At 41.1% G+C, this 18,041-nt stretch overlaps 1 protein-coding gene across 1 annotated transcript in view; it reads right to left on the reverse strand.

The window, feature by feature from the left end:
• LOC128694743 (nose resistant to fluoxetine protein 6) overlaps window positions 1-16,354 on the reverse strand; it is a gene marked incomplete in the record, with an annotated part of 85,087 nt that extends 68,733 nt beyond the window's left edge. Inside the window, 1 exon segment of the mRNA XM_070095972.1 lies at window positions 15,647-16,354. Coding sequence (XP_069952073.1) covers window positions 15,647-16,061 — 415 coding nt within the window.
• Window positions 16,355-18,041: the final 1,687 nt, after the last annotated feature.

Raw genomic sequence — 18,041 nt, forward strand, 5'->3', positions numbered from 1 at the left:
TCTTCCACATATCAGACACTACACCTGTTTGAAGAGATAAATTAAAAATATTAGTTAATGGTTCACAGAGTTCCATTTTGCATTCCTTAAGAACCCTTGAAAAAACCTCATGAGGACCCGGTGACTTATTTTGCTTCAGTCGGTCTATCTGCTTCACAACCATTTCACTAGTGACTGTGATGTTACATAATTTATCTTCTTCTGGCCTCTATAGAAATTAATTAGTGGAATATTATTAGTGTATTCTTGTGTAAAAACCGAGAGAAAATAATTATTTAAAATCGAGCACATTTCATTCTCTTTGTCAGTAAGATGCCAGTAAGTTCTCTATACCTGGAAAAAACTTTTTGGGTTAGTTTTAGAATCCCTAGCAACTTTAATTTCATAGTCCCTTTCAGCTTTTCTTATCCCCTTTTTAATGTCCCTCTTAATGTCAATATACTGATTCATAAGATGACACTCACCTGTTGTTAGGTAAGACACATATGCAACAGTTAGGTATCTTTATTATGAAACGTTTCGCCTACACAGTAGGCTTCTTCAGTCAAGTACAGAAAAGTTGATAGAAGCAGAAGATACTTGAAGACGATGTAATCAAGTATCTTCTGCTTCTATCAACTTTTCTGTACTTGACTGAAGAAGCCTACTGTGTAGGCGAAACGTTGCATATGTGTCTTACCTAACAACCTGTCGGTATTTTATACCATTTTAATGTTCAACATGACACTCACCTCTTTTGATACGCCTATAAATTCCTTTCTTATGCCCTAGTAGATATTTCAGCCTATTATTCATCCATTTTGGGTCATTTCTATTTAATCTAATTTCTTTATACGGAATAAACGTTCTTTGAGCCTCATGTAAAGTGTTCAGAAAACTGTCATATTGATAGCTCTCTTCGTTACCCCAGTCAACAGATGATAAGTGTTCTCTAAGCCCATCGTAATCTGCTAAGCGAAAATCTGGGACTGTTACTGAGTTATCCCTACTATCGTACTTCCATTCAATGCTAAATGTAATTGATTTGTGGTCACTAGCACCCAGTTCCTCTGAAACTTCTAAATTATTAACAAGGGATTCATTGTTTGCCAGAACTAAGTCAAGCAGGTTATTACCCCTTGTAGGTTCTGTCACAAACTGCTTCAATAAACAATCCTGAACTACTTCTAAGAAGTCGTATGATTCTAAATTCCCAGTCAAGAAATTCCAATCAATATGACTAAAGTTAAAGTTTCCTAGAATTACTACATTATCGGGCCTTGTGGCCCTAACAATTTCCTCCCATAGTAGTCTCCTCTGGTCCCTATCTAAGTTTGGGGGACGGTATATCACACCTAAAATTAATTTTTCATGCCCCTCTGAAAATTCTATCCAAACAGACTCTGTATGTGTTACTTCAGACTTAATACCCGTTTTTATGCAACAGTTCAAGCGATCTCGGACATACAATGCCACCCCACCCCCCTTCCCGACACTTCTATCTACTTGGAACACTTTAAAGCCCTGAATGTGACATTCCGCAGGCATGTCCCGACTTTTTGAATTAAACCACGTCTCAGTTAAGGCAAATACATCAATGTTACCTGCACTAGCATTTAGTCTCAACTCGTCCATCTTATTCCTAGCACTGCGACTATTTGTGTAATATATATTTAAAGACCCTCCTCTCTCTTTACCCTTCCTGCTCCTTTCTGTTATTCCACTAAACCTATTACTGTCCGTGTCAATTTGTGCCACTGGCTTTCCAATATCTACCTCATATTGCCTATTACTATTTCTCCTAGTACTCATATTACTACACTGCGACTTGACTGTTTTCCCGCCAAAACCCATACCACTAACTATTCCTAGTTTAAAGACCTAACAGCTCCCTCCACTGGGTTGGCCAGTGCTCCCACCCCACACCTAGATAAGTGAACCCCATCCCTGGCATACATGTCATTTCTGCCATAGAAGAGGTCCCAGTTGTCAATGAATGTTACCGCATTTTCCTTACAGTATTTGTCCAGCCAGCAATTGACACCAATTGCCCTGGACAACCATTCATTTCCAACTCCTCTCCTTGGCAAAATACCACATATGACAGGGTTCCCACCCTTCCTCCTAATTATTTCTATTGCTGACTTATACCTGCTAATCAGGTCTTCACTCCTACGTCTGCCAACATCGTTGCCTCCAGCACTGAGACAGATAATAGGATTGCTCCCATTACCTCTCATGATGTCATCCAGACGGCTAACAATATCCTCCATCCCAGCCCCAGGAAAGCAAACTCTCTGTCTACTACTCCTGTCCTTCAAGCAGAACGCCCTATCCATATACCTAACTTGGCTATCCCCAACAACAATATTCTTACCCTCCTTGGTGCCGTTCGTCGTGACGTTCCCAGTAGTCGACTCACATTCGTCGGGTAGCACTGAGAATGTATTAGATGTTTCTACAACAGTTTTCACGGCAGTCTCTTTCTTCTTCATCGTTTCTACCTTTCCATTCGTCTTCTTGATCATCATCTTCGATCCCTGCTGTCCAGCCACTGGCCAGTTTCCTTTCTTGACCTGAGGACTCAAAACAGGAGGACTACTACGAATCTTCTTGTTTTCCTCGGTCAGTCGCCGAATCTCCATCTTCACCATCCTCAATTCTTCCTTAAGCTGTTGGTAGAGTTGCTCGATGGAGGGCATCTTGCTTCAATTCGTAGAGAGCCCGCAAACAGGTCTTCACAGAGCTAAGTACACGTCACCACTGAGCTAAGCACACGTCACCACTGAGCTAAGTACACGTCACCACTGAGCTAAGCACACGTCACCACTGAGCTAAGTACACGTCACCACTGAGCTAAGTACACGTCACCACTGAGCTAAGTACACGTCACCACTGAGCTAAGTACACGTCACCACTGAGCTAAGTACACGTCACCACTGCAAGACAGTCATGCAGGCTCAAGCAGACTCCAGATTGGTAAGGATCGTACGCCTGGGGTAAAAGAGGTAACCAAACTTAATCCGAAGGGAAAGCATATTCAGTTCCTTGAATCAAGCGCCTTTCTACCGGCATCAAGGCACTCCGTTTGAAGGAAGCAGACTCCAGAGCCTCATACCTAAATACGAGAAATCTTTAATTCACGTCAGATAATTTACATATAAAAGATTTCCTGCCAGCTCCCCGACCACTACAACTCTAATAATTACACACTGTGGATACTTGGATCTAAAATATGTTGCCTCTCCTCCATGTTTCAGACTCGTACGAAGCCTTCCATTATCTTATCAAAGGCGAATGTTTATTGATAATTTATGGCACAGCAGGTGAGATGTGAGGGTATAATAGCGGGCAAGTAAAAAAAGGCAATTTTCTGAACGTCAAGGAACACCAGCTGTGTCTATATATTCACGGAAGAGGGAGAGTGGATTGGGTTGGGGTGTGTGTGGTTGCATGTTTGTATCAGTGTGGGTTTGGGGAGGGGGTAGGTCAGCTTGTTGGAGTCCATCTGTATGTCTGTCTGTGTCTGTCTGTCTGTCTGTCTGTCTGTCTCTCTCTCTCTCTCTCTCTCTCTCTCTCTCTCTCTCTCTCTCTCTCTCTATGTGCTCGCGTCTGAGAATGCAAGATGCGTAATTTCCTGGTGGAGTAAGTACGTTGCAAGTGCCGGACAAGAGTTGAGAGTTCATTCACACGAGCATCCAGATTTATACTACCACAGAAACGTTGTCACCAAATCACAATTTCTACCAAAATAACCTTGCCACAACGAAACGTACATAAATGAAATTCTTTTAACTCAGTCAATCATTTGCATCATTAAAGAGACTAGTTTCATTTTATTTTACCTCCCTCTTCACCGTGAGACGAGTGTCTTCGGTAATGGATACATTTCGTTTTCATTAATACTCCCTCCTCCCTAGCAAATTATACCCAGGGGGGTACTTCACGTGCAAGAGCGAGTGATTGAGATAGATTCAAGTGGGAATCGTCATGGCAAACTGCGCTAACATCGCCCCCAGGAGCAACTGGGATGAATTAGCAGACAGGAAGGTACTGAACTCTAAACCTTCTCCTTAATATATTTTGATTCATGGCGATCCTGAAAGTTGACGTCTCTTAATTACACAAACCAATTTAAGTATTTTGAGCAAGCACGCAACCACACACACACACACACACACACACACAATTTCCTGCTCACCCAGTAAACACAGCACTTTATCGTATTCCCGATAAGATTTTAGTACCGAAAAGGTTTTTCTTTTCGATACTAAAATTTATTTACGTTAAGAAAAGTGATGCGCATATTATCTGCGTCTGTTTCTCTCTCTCTCTCTCTCTCTCTCTCTCTCTCTCTCTTTCTCATTTTTTGTCTACAAACATGCAAATGTAATATCCAACACCTCTTGCATTCGTATAGAAATGACTCCACAATCCTCACTTCCACACATATTTACACAAACTGCCTTCACAATCCTCACTTACACACACACTTACACACAAACAAGAAAGCATTACGATTGTTTTTTCAGTGAATCCAATTCCACCAGTTTCCATCGGAAGTCCTACTATTCTCGTGTCAAATGTATTCATATAATAAATTTTATGCATCAACATATTAAAGAAAACACGAGTGACAGTAAGTCAAATATGTATTTGAAATTTTGGGTTTACTAGAAGGAGCACTGCAGCAGGCCTACTGGCCCATACTTGGCAGATCCTTGTCAAATCCAAACCCACTAATAAAAATATTCTCCCAATCCATTATCAATGTTATCCAAGGAGCAAATTTTGATTATCTTGTTATCTCAAATGCAAATCCCGTACAAATCAAATGCTACTAGAAGAGTGATGTTCTAGTACAAATAGTTAAGAACAGTATATAGGTATGACTTAGACGAGAAAATAAATAAGCAACATTGACTAGATTTATATAAAAAGGAAATTATAATTATCTAAATAAAACAAATGTATACACTTCAAAGAAATTCAATGGTGTAATAAAATGATGTAAATAAAATATATATACAAAACTTAAAAAAAAATATTGCAATAGTACATGAAAATTTACCAGAAAAATGAGAAAAAGGAATAAAGTGTGTTCAAAGGATAAGAGAAAATTCTAGGGTGCCAAGAATATATTAAACTTATCAACTCATAAACGTTCCAAAAATGTGTAACTAGGAAACTGAAAAGAAAACGACACACACATAACAAAATAAACTTGAATTAAGACGGTGTGTCGACGTATTAGGATCTTTACCAACGCATAGATATTAATTTTACATAGAAAATTGATGAAATAAATGACATATATGGAAATGAGTAAAATTACAAATTGGGTTAATGAATATAATAACTGGGATAAAATTTGAAGAGCATTGATAAAGAAAATGTTCTTGGGAAGATCATGAAAAACAAGTTGTCAAGTTAAGTAAGATAATCTTACGATAAACTTGTTTTAGTTTTATAGAACCTACAGTTAGGTTAGGTAAGGTTCGTCAGGAAACAGGACAAATGTTTCCTGACGCGGGTCTTAGTCAGATGATGACCAGCCTTTGGAGCTTTTGGTCAGCTGACCGAGGCCTTCCGCTGGCTTACCGGTCCACCCCTTTAAAAATTATGGTCATTAATAACCATTGTTATTTTTTTGTTAGAACCTACAGTTATACGGATAAGAAAATGTGAGATCAAAACTGGGATATACGAATGTGATACAGTAACCATCACTTAAAATCTTACTGTTAAACTCCTTGTATTTTAATTATATGACCAAGTGGATTTCAGGATTGATAACGCGAGCAATGAGAGAGACTACGAGAATACGAGAGACTATTGCTAGTCAACTTAAGAAGCGACGTTGTTGGGAAATAGGAAGAAGTAGCCTCGCAGGTATTAGGATAAATGACTGGAGTGAAATCAAACAGTGTGCACCAAAACTAATCAAAATTTTAGCAAAATAAAATCTAAATTTTTAGCAGATGGAAGACGCGCATAAGCCGCTACTTTTCTGTTTATAAAATGGTGATTACGAAGTCGCATGTTTACACAGACTGTCAAATACATGTTATTCCTTCCTGGAGGGAAGATCCGAGTTAAGAACTTCTTCAGTGCTGGTGAATGGCTCATAATCCAAGGAATTTGAGCTATTCTCACCATTTTGAGGGGAAAGAAATGCAGTTACTTCCCATCCCCCGGGAACTATATTATCACTACGGGTTTATCGCTTCCCCAAGAATCTAAAAATAATCACTGGTTATACCATCACGCTTAACCTCAAATCTCTTCCTAGCTACCACCACCACTTCTCCTCCTACCACCCCGACCCCTGCCACCACGACCCCTGCCACCGTGACCTCTTGGTATCAGAACCCCTGCAATCACATCCTCTGCCACCAAAACCACTACTACCAAGACCCTTGCCATCACAACCCATGTCACCAAGACTCCTGCCACCAAGACCCCTGCCACCATGACTTCTTGGTATCAGAACCCCTGCAATCACATCCCCTGCCACCATAACCACTTCTACCAAGACCCATTCCAACACGATTTCTCTTTGAATCAGTCCATTCACTGCATGGGGACTAGATTATTATTATTATTGTAATCAACGAAAGGAAGACTAGGAGATAATCAGGTTTCATCTAAGGAAGGAGGAAGATAATTTCAGTTCCTTAGATCAAGAGCCCCTCATTAATATCAAGGCATTGCCCCTTCCTTGAAAGAACCAAAGCTTATAGTCATCGTGATGCAGCTAGTCAGAGACGACGGTCAGTTGAAGTTTGCGTCTGCTGACTTATCATTTACCATAATATAGGTACTCTATCTATCTCTCTCTCTCTCTCTCTCTCTCTCTCTCTCTCTTTCTCGGTAAAGTGATAATTTCTTTGGTTCATAGAAATTGGTTGGTTAGTAGGGGTGTAAAGAGTATCAACTACACTAGGGTCATTAAGGCTGCACGGTAAACTTTTCACCACATATATACCGCTCAGGGTATATATGTGCTCCATACACAGACACTTTTTATATATTCTATGATTTGTGGAATATTTTTCTTGGCTCTTATATTGATTATATATATTTATTTACGTCTTTTAATTTCATATTTAATTGACTTTTAGAAAATTACCTTCTTAATACGTTTATTTGCCTGTAGATCGCAATGTATTTTTCACTTTTGCCGGGGATAATTTAATCGAGTTTAGCCATATCTGTTGACCGTGAGATTCGATTGAGTGAGAAGGTTGAGATCAAAGGTTGGGACAGTGAGAGGTCAGACGCATCCCGCGTTGGCCGGATGCTGCGACTGACAGGCGCCGTATTGAGGATGTCATCCTGGATGGCACAAGCAGGACGACAATACGGCCAGAGAAGAAATGGGAGACACGAATGATAGAGGAAGCTGGAGGTAAATGGAGACCGACAGGAACAGGAGACTATGAGGAAGAGGAGTCTTGGGGATGAGGACGAGTCTAATGGAAATAGGAATAGGCTGGTGGGAAGCGAAATAGACTAATGAGAAGCGAAACTGACTAGAGAAGAGAAGGAAGCTAGTAGGAAGAGGAAGAGGCTTTTGGGGAAGAATGAGGCTAGAAAGACGAGAAAGAAAAAAGTAATCATTATTATATTCATGTGGGCCAGCTAAACTCATGGGTGTCATGCAGAGCCTTTGGGAATGTCGGGCAATCAGTTGTGATGAGAAAGCCAGGGAAAGAATAGAAATTTAGGCATCTCTAATTCCCGTATTGAGATTGAAGCAAGGGGCTTACAGAGAGCGGGGTGGGTATAGCGAGGCTGTGTAACCTCGCTGTAAGCCATGGACTGCTTCCAGGTATCGAAGGCAGTTGAAAGAACCCTCGAAAGAACCAATTTCCCAACGCCCATCAAGAGGATGCCCTTGGTACTGATGTAGGGGTCCCATTCTGTGTGTTATATGACCCCGATGGGTTTAGCGCCTCCCAAGAATAACGTAATCTCACCCTAACGCTCCTTCACCGTTGTTTTTGGCTAGTATTCATTGCTCAGATAAATTAAGAATATCAAACGTGACTTTTTTATTTACCAATTGACATTCCTAGAGCAAACAAAGTATTTTATTTTCGCTAGCATAAAATGAACACTGAGAATTATAATTTTATGAGTTAACGAAGAACCCAAGCTGGCCAGGAGCCAGGGCTCCAACTGCCTCTCCGCATTAACTAAAAAAAAAAAATTGTATTTGAAGGTTTTTATTTAATTCGAATCTTTAGCCTAAGAGAGAGAGAGAGAGAGAGAGAGAGAGAGAGAGATTGAGACTGAGATTCCAGGTGCTTGTGTGTGTATATACTTGATAAACACGAGTTCGATCTCCGGCTAACCGCAGTTTTTTATTGCTTTGTTATTAAGCAATAACACACTGCGGTTAGCCGAGGATCGAACCCGTGTTATAGTAGCCCGCCTCGTGCAAGCAAGTCAGTATCACGACGTTCTAATCACTGGGCCATCAATCCTGCAAACATCATGTACCTAGTAGCACTAGGCATGTTTCACGTGGTAAGCTCAGAGCTAATTTCAATCTTCTTCCGTTTCAAATATCAGCCTTCACGAGCAGTACATATATTAATGCAACCAAGAGCAAGTAAATGATGTTTATAGGACTGATGGTCCAGTTAGGTTAGAAAGTCGTGATTTTTTTTACTTGCTTCCCATGAGGCCGGCTAGAATAACATGGGTTCGATCCCTGACTAGCAACAATTTCTTATATATACACAGAGAGATAGATAAAAACAGAAAGAAAATCATGACCTTCAGTCACTTAAGCATCTGAACACACTCCAACAGATCTCATCTCATCAGATATCTTAAATGTAATCAAAACAACAGCTACCAAGACCCGCCCACATATTCCCAAAGCTGCCGTCTACACGCAGCTGGGAAACCCACAGACCTTCCATGAAAAGTAAACAAAGGTTCCACTATCCCAGGTGCTCCACCAGCCATCAAAGCATGGCTCAGTATGCTAGTATTTTATAGCGAAGTCTGCTTAGCTGTGCCGGAAAGAGGTGGCAAGTCGCTAGCCTCGACGGTCATAAAATCATTAAGAGATTTTCCAGAGTTGATAACTTCATTCACCTTCCCCATCAACACAAAAACGGGAGAGGGAGACTCTCTAATAGTTCCATTGACAGTGAGAAAATTAGAGTCCAGATGAGCAAAAAATTTAAGAGGGCATCACAGTGGAAACAATCAGGATAATCACCAGCGAGGATACAATTGTCCCGAGGGATACTGACACTGCTCAAGCACTTAGAAAAAGGCACCCTGCCAGGGAGACGAGGGGCACCAACAGTTATAACACCCCCTGATCCCACTGTGGAATCACTGTTTAAGAATTATTTTTACAAAGCAATTATATCGTTTCCTTCTTGCTTTGCCGAGGGCTACACTGGAATAAAACACCACCATTTAAAAGAGATGGTTAATCCAGTGCTTAAGGAGACTGGAGAGCCACTGCTATCGGAGATCACAAGATTCGTTCACAACTCCTTGGCTGGTCTGATTCCTGACAAACTTAAACCTCTTTTTCTCTGGTGCATCAATGTGTGCTCTTATGAAGACAGATGGGGGAATTAGGCCAATTGCAATGGGTAACACTCCTTGCGGCTAGTTTCTAAAGCTGCTGTCCGAAGTATTGGCACAGAGGCGGCCATGTTGCTTCAACAAAACCAGTTTGGCTTTGGAGTCATTCAGCGCAGTGAAGCATCAGTTCATGCGGCAATGTAATGGTAAGAACATTAGAACATAAGAAAGAAGGAACACTGCAACAGGTCTACTGGTCCATGCAAGGCAGGCCCATGTCACCTCCTCCCCCGGCTTAGACCAATATTAGACTTCATTTAGCCTCTTGAAAAGAGACTTGATATTATCAATTTTACAAAAAAAATTTCCCTTAGTCTCTTTTCTTTTGTTTCAGCTGGATACAGCAAGGAATTGATCCTTTTTTTTGGAAGCATGAAATTACTTCATCGGAGGGTGTCCAGCAAAAGGATTCTCTCGCATCATTTCTCTTCTGCAAAGCGATTAGGAATATCACTGTCAGACTGACCAGTGAGCTAAGCATCTGGTTCCTGGAGGATGGCAAACTGGCAGGTACAAAGAAGTCCTTTGCAGCAAACCTTGTTCAGGTAATGTCACGAAGACAGGATATGGGACTCATCATTACTAAATAAAAATGTGAAATCTCGGCCAGTTAAGAAGTGGTCGATAACGTGAGATTCATACTATCAGATGCATCAGTCACTGCCACCACAAACAGTGTCTTGCTTGGAGCAGCTCTGATGCCACTGACGGAATTCTCGAAAACAAACTGGACGATCTGAGAAAGATGGAACAGCGACTAGGCAACCTTAACTCACACGGAGCTCTTTATTTTCTTACAAAGTCTGCCCAGGTTAATATATTTCCTAATATGTCCTAATCTCTCTTACCATGATTAAAGTCAACTGAGTCAGGAAGTCATGTTTCAAACTAATTTACTAGCTATTAATTACCTATGGCGACCATATTGGTATTTTCGTTGTTGGGTCTCCTGTTCAACCTATATTCAACCCAAAGCCCAGCAACAGGAGACCCAACCAAGAAAATACCAATATATATACCACAGGTGATTAGTTTGAAACATTTTCCCTGACTCAATTGACTTTAACCAGGGTAAGAGAGATCAGGAAAGCAGAGACGTTCTAAAGGGAAAAAAGACATGCCAAGCGAAGTCACTAGTGTATGTGAAAGAAACCATAAGTTTGTGGGGAGATAATTAACCAACCTGGATAATGTCAATATTCACTTATTTTGAATTGGATAGAGAGGTGCTAATTCTTGAATTTTACTTAGAAAATAACTACCGCTCCCTTCTACCATTGAAGCTAATTGTGCGGCAAATAAAAAGAGACTTTAAAGATATCTCGTAAAAAACAATTTCGACAATGGTACATATGAAATGTTCACTTATTAATAGTTAAACAAGGATTAAAACTTGAAGGTGATCGGATGAGTTAGGTAAAAATTGTCAGGAAACAAGGGCAAGTGTTTCCTGACGAAGGTGTTAGTCACATGATGACCCGCCACTGGAGAACTTTAGCTTACAAAGGGACGGCTTTAGAATCAGTCCGTACAGTATTTAAGGTTACATTAAACTCGTGAAATTTAAAAACGCTATAAAAAAATTAAAAGATATTTTTCAATATTTCTAAATTTTTTTTTGTTGTTTTTGTAATTGTATTAATTTTAAAATTCTCTAAAATCCATTCAGGGGAAAAAATGGATTTCGAGTTAGTAAGATAATTCAATGTGCCAAAACAAGAAACTCCCAGTGATACCAAATACTGAGAAAAAAATAAATGGCACTGCCAAATTTGTCCACATACGAACTAAACTGAGTGGGTAATGTTCTTGTCATAAGATGCATCAGCCATTTAATTTTGAAACCATTCAGAAAAAAAGTACACTCAAATATTCTGAATGTGATTATTAAACGAGAGTCAAAATCTCTCACGATTTTGCACATAAAATGAGTAAATCTTCACCAGCACACATGAATTTCACTCTCCACCGTTGTCGATTTCGAAGACACCATTTATGAAGGTTTGAAGCAGCATCACAGATAGCTTTTGAAGTTATAGAAGTTATTCAAAGATGTTGGGAATGGGTTCAGCAACTCTGGTGATAGGGAACGTCCACATGTCAGTTGTTCGTGGAACAACTGACACAAACATTCAAAATTTCAAGCCAAACGGATGAGAAGTTCTCGAGTTATGAGCGAAATAAAGTCGAATACTTAGAGAAAGAAAAAAATTCTGGCAACCACTCGTAAGTCTTCATTGGGAACCTAATGAAGAGGATATTAATGATATTTGACTTACAAAAACTACAAGAAGGCGTGGAAGGCTTTGCAACACTCAGCATATCAAGAAATTTATATATAAGAACATAAGAACATAAGAACGAAGGAACACTGCAGAAGGCCTACTGGCCCATGCGAGGCAGGTCCAAGTCTCCTACCGGCTTAAGCCAATGCACCCAACCTAGTCAGGTCAGGTCACATTGACTTAAGGGAGGAACACGGCAACCGACCTGGTAGCACAAGCTATCAGGTCTAACTCACACCCACCCACATCCACTCATGTATTTATCCAACCTATTTTTAAAGCTACACAACGTTCTGGCCTCTATAACGGTACTTGGGAGTTTGTTCCACTCATCCACAACTCTATTACCAAACCAGTACTTTCCTATATCCTTCCTGAATCTGAATTTTTCCAACTTAAAACCATTGCTGCGAGTCCTGTCTAGGCTAGATATTTTCAGCACACTATTTACATCCCCTTTATTTATTCCTGTCTTCCATTTATACACCTCAATCATATCCCCCCTAATTCTACGTCTTTCTAGAGAGTGCAGATTCAGGGCCCTTAGTCTATCCTCATAGGGAAGGTTTCTGATACATGGGATCAACTTTGTCATCCTCCTTTGTACATTTTCCAGAGAATTTATATCCATTCTGTAATAAGGTGACCAAAACTGTGCAGCATAATCTAAATGAGGCCTAACCAAGGATGTATAGAGTTGAAGAACAACCTGAGGACTCCTATTATTTATGCTTCTTGATATGAAGCCAAGGATTCTATTAGCTTTATTGCGAACACTTATGCACTGTTGTCTTGGTTTCAGATTACTGCTAATCAGAACTCCTAAATCTTTTTCGCAATCCGTAATATTAAGATCTAGATTATTTAGCTTATATGTGGCATGATTATTGTCCTGTCCAACATTTAGAACTTTGCATTTGTCTATATTAAACTGCATCTGCCACTTCTCCGACCACTGCATCAGTCTATTCAAATCTTCCTGGAGTGCTCGAATGTCCTCGTCAGAATGAATTCGACGGCCTATTTTGGTGTCATCGGCAAACTTGCCGATGTCGCTCTTTATGCCCTCATCTATGTCGTTTATGTAGATTGTGAACAGCAGGGGGCCCAACACTGACCCCTGTGGAACACCGCTCGTGACACTTCCCCACTCTGATTTCTCCCCATTTATGCAAACTCTCTGCTGCCTATTTGTCAACCATGCCTCTATCCAGGAAAAAATTTCTCCTCCTATTCCATGTGCTTTAATTTTCCTCAATAGTCTCTGATGTGGGACCATGTCAAAAGCCTTACTGAAGTCCATATACACAATATCATATTCATTACCATGATCTACCTCCTCAAATACCTTAGTGAAAAAAGTTAATAAATTCGTAAGGCAGGAACGCCCCTTTGTAAAACCATGCTGAGATTCGTTGATTAATTTATGCTTTTCAAGGTGGCTACGAACTGCCTCGGCAATTATTGATTCCATAAATTTTCCCACTATGGAGGTTAGGCTTATTGGTCTATAGTTCGAAGCTAAGGACCTGTCACCTGTTTTGAAAATAGGTATCACATTTGCCATTTTCCACTTATCTGGCACCATGCCAGTTTGTAGTGATATGTTGAAAAGATTAGCCAAAGGTGTGCTAAGCTCCTCTTTACATTCCTTTAGAACCCTTGCATACAGTTCATCAGGGCCTGGGGATTTGTTAGGTTTTAATTTATCTATTTGCCTAAGGACCATGTCACTTGTGACCCTAATAGTACACAGTTTATTATCGTCCTGTTCTACATAATTTATCATTACTGGAATATCGCTGGTATCCTCCTGTGTAAAAACTGAGAGGAAGTATGTGTTAAAAATTCTACACATTTCCTTATCACTGTCAGTGAGCTGACCCGAGGAACTTTTGAGTGGGCCTATCTTGTCCCTGATCTTACTTCTGTATACCTGAAAGAATCCTTTTGGGTTAGTCTTCGATTCTCTTGCAACTTTAACCTCATAATCTCTTTTTGCTTTTCTAATTCCCTTTTTTATTTCTCTCTTTAACTGAATATATCGATTTCTCAATTGCCCCTCTCCTCTTTTGATTTGCCTATATATGCCTCTCTTTTGACCAATCAGATATTTTAATCTATTGTTCATCCATTTAGGATCATTTTTGTTTGATCTGATTTCCCTATTTGGAACATAATTTGACTGAGCAGCTAGAACTATGCCCTGGAAAGCATCATATCGGCAACCATCACCACCTACCTGACCTTTAGTCAGGTCATTCCAGTTCAGCCCACCTAAGTAATTTTTCAGTCCTATGAAATCAGCCAAGCGAAAGTCAGGGACGGAGACTTGATTGCCATTATTAGGGGAATTCCATGATATATTAAAACTGAGTGATTTGTGATCACTTTCCCCAAGCTCATCATTAACCTCAAGATTATTAATTAGTGTTTCCCTACTGGCAAGAACCAAGTCAAGGAGGTTATTTCCCCTAGTTGGCTCTGTCACAAACTGTTTTAAAAAACAATCCTGGATCGTATCAAGAAAGTCACCTGACTCTAAATTTCCTGTCAAATTGCTCCAGTCAATCTGTCTATAGTTGAAATCTCCCATTAGCACAACATTTTCGTATGTAGATGCCTTACGAATTTCGTCCCATAGAAGTTTACTGCACTCCCTATCAAGATTTGGGGCCCTGTAAATCACACCCAAAATTAGTTTTTCTCGGCCCTCGAGAAGCTGTAACCAAACAGATTCAGTGGCTGACGCTTCTAATTTAATATCTTGTCTAACACAACAATTTAAATTGTCTCTGACATACATCGCTACTCCACCACCTTTCCTGTTGACCCTGTCAGTGTGGAATAATTTATAGCCTTGTATGTGACATTCAGAGGGCATCTCTCTATCTTTCAGATTGAGCCAGGTCTCTGTTATAGCAATAATATCTATGTCTCCTGCACTTGCAATTAATCTTAGCTCATCTATCTTATTTCTTACACTCCTGCTATTAGTATAGTAAACCTTAAGGGAGCTAGTCCCTTGCTGCCCTCTGCTGTCCCCCTTTGTTTGCTGACCTGATCTATTGTCTTTATTTATAACTTCATGCTGAATGCCTTTTATACATTTACTGTTTCCAACCCAAGTGTTGCAACCTGCTTGTTTCCCACACACACCCATACCTCTATCTTCCATCAGTTTAAAATCATAGGCATTTCACCAATGGCCTTCTCAATCGAGTCTGCAAGTGCTACCACCCCAGCCCCAGAGAGATGTACCCCATCCCTTGCATACATATCATGTTTGCCATAAAAGTTGTTCCAGTTGTCAATGAATGGGATTGCATGTTCCTTGCAGTATCTGTCTAGCCAGCAATTTACACCAATTGCCCTAGACAACCATTCATTTCCTACTATTATTACAAAATGTAATGTCAAGCTGCCACCCCAACTACAGCCTCCCACAGCGAGAGACAGACTGCACCTCGCTGGAAGCCTCATTCCCCACAACTCCAGCCACCTCACACTCTCTCCCAGCCCCATTGAGGTGGACCTTCAGCCTCCTAATCTCCTCCTGGAGAAGCAAGACCTCCTCCTTGAACTCTCCAACCCCAATTTTTAAAACACTGCACATATACAGGATTAATAAGCTATATTTAATTAAACAAATTAAAGATAGGTATAATTTCAGACAAAGTCTGCTAGTGTTGGCAGCTCTGTCCTTTGACATATGACATTCAAACAAAACTGCAGAGATGTATAAAACGTCAAATACTTACTTTGGAACATCCACAACTTGTTATACTTGAAAATAAAGCTCCTGTCAGATACGTCTTTTACACACTCATCGTTGTCGATGTATTTCTTTTGTGGGAGATAGAATGACTTGATGGTATCCCAGATGGTGAGGATGTCGTCCCATGTTATCCCTGGCGCAGCCACCTCTTTCTCATCTTCTTCGTCTTCCTTCAGTCGACGCTGCTCCTGCGGCAGAGACTCTTGCAGCAAGGGAATTGATGGAAGGAGGAGCATTGGCGAAATGCCTTCCTGCAGCATGGAAAAGGTGTTATCTTGCAGTAAGGGTGAATCTTCGCGAGCCACGTCTTGTTCGCCACTCGCACCCACCAGGACAGCATCCAGGCAGGTGATCGCAAGAGTGAGGTAGAGTAGTTTACCGTACATTGTTAGTGCCATTGCAAACCTTATTAAAAATGACAGAAAGCCGTCAAATCACTACTTTTCATTAAGTTTTATGAAACGACGCTCTTTAATATCTTTTCGGGATGTACAAGATAAATTATTGTACACAAATATTGAAACACTTAGGATAATAAGGAATCACATTTATAAAAATATACACATGCGATTCAAAACTGTTCCAGAGGCATAACTATAGCAAGAAAAATGGCTAAAAGTCTATACTGGTGAAGGAGAAGCAAGAGATGGCTACCCACCTCTCCTGTAGGTGGGTGCTGACTGTGATAACTGGTCTACTGGGTAAGGGTCTCTCTATTGCCACAAGATAAGCCCCCATGGAGGGAGGGAGGGTGATGGAAGTTGAGCGATTACAATGGAGGGGCTGGGGTAAAGGGACTGGGGTCATTGTGAAGGCCCTGGAGTCACGGCCGAGAGGCTGGGGTCACAGTAGTGGGGCTCAAGTTACCGTAAAGGGGCTAGGGTCACAAAGGAGGGCCTAGAGATCACACTGGAAACTTAAAAATCATGGTGGAGGGAATGGGGCCATAGAGAAGAGCTAGGGACACAATAATATCTTCATTTGCTACAAGTACATGTACAAGGTATACAGGCCTAGCTGACATCAGTGACATACTACTGTATAGAAAGCCGCTTGTTATGTTGAGCATTTCGGGCAAATTAGGTCAATTTTGTCCCAGGATGCGACCCACACGAGTCGGCTAACACCCAGTTACTCATTTTAAACTGATGGGTGAACAGGAACAGGGACAGAGACAGCAGGTGTCCTATGGAAACACGTCCCTAATGTTTTCCAGCCGTACCGGAGGAGATTTGAACTCCGGATCTCAGTGTGTAAACTGAGTGCACTAGCGATCGAGCCACAGGACAATGCTACGAGCAATGAACAGTTGAGATTGCAGTGGAGGGGCCTGGAGTAACAATGTAAGTGCTGGGGTCACAATGGAGGGTTCGGATCACAATACAGGGGCTGGGAGCACAGGAAAGGAGTTGAGGGCACAATGGAGAATTTTAGGTCATAGTTCATTGCGCAATATGGAGATCGATTAAGAGTATTTATTATACAATAAAGGTGGTAGTTGTGACTGAAGTGTTATTATAATCAAATAAAACGCTAAACCGAGAAGGATCATGCAGCTCCGTAGGGCAGAAAATAGTGTCGGAGCTATAAACAGCTAGGTGGAGAGGGGATCAGAGGTGAAGGGAGAAAAGGGCTGGAAGGGACGTTAAGGGCTGCGTGTCAAAGTTCGTATAGTAAAGCAGTTGCTGGCAAAAAGTAAAAAAGTGATTGTAAGTCTAAGGCAAACTAAGAGCGGTAGGGCGGCGGCGTCGTTGGAGGTAAATCCTGAGAGCTCGCTGGTAAACCGGATAATCCACACGAAAGTGAAGAACCGAAATAGGGACCCGACAAACCTCACAGAGAGCAATAGGGTGTCATTCCATGATATACCCATGGGTAAGGCGAGTATGGCTAATGCGGAGAAGCAAGAGTGCACTCTCCCCGAGTACGGCAACGGTGGTAAGAAGATGCCCATAAACCTAAAAGCGGTGTAATAGAGTGCAATTTGTTATGGTGAATGTCCGACCACCATTGTTGTCAAAGGCCGCGAAGACGGACAGAGATGACTGGAAAATAATCCTTGAACGGACCGCTGACCGCGAAGCAGCATCCACCTGTTCACTGTCCTGCACATCAACGTGTCCAGGACCCAACAGAAAACGACGTCTTTGTTTTTGCTAGCCACACGGCGCAACCAAAACTGAATACGAAGGACCAATGGATGAGCGGAATCAAATTGTTTGATCGCCTATAAAACGCTGAGGGAATCGGAAATGATCGCAAACGTCGAAGGAGACATATGTAATACGGAGAAGCGCTAAGAGAATAGAGTACAACTCGACGGTAAAAATACTAGCTGAGACTAACAAATGACCCTGGACAACATCGTCAGGAAATAC

This window comes from Cherax quadricarinatus, chromosome 51, assembly GCF_038502225.1.
Source record: "Cherax quadricarinatus isolate ZL_2023a chromosome 51, ASM3850222v1, whole genome shotgun sequence".
Classification (NCBI taxonomy): domain Eukaryota; kingdom Metazoa; phylum Arthropoda; class Malacostraca; order Decapoda; family Parastacidae; genus Cherax; species Cherax quadricarinatus.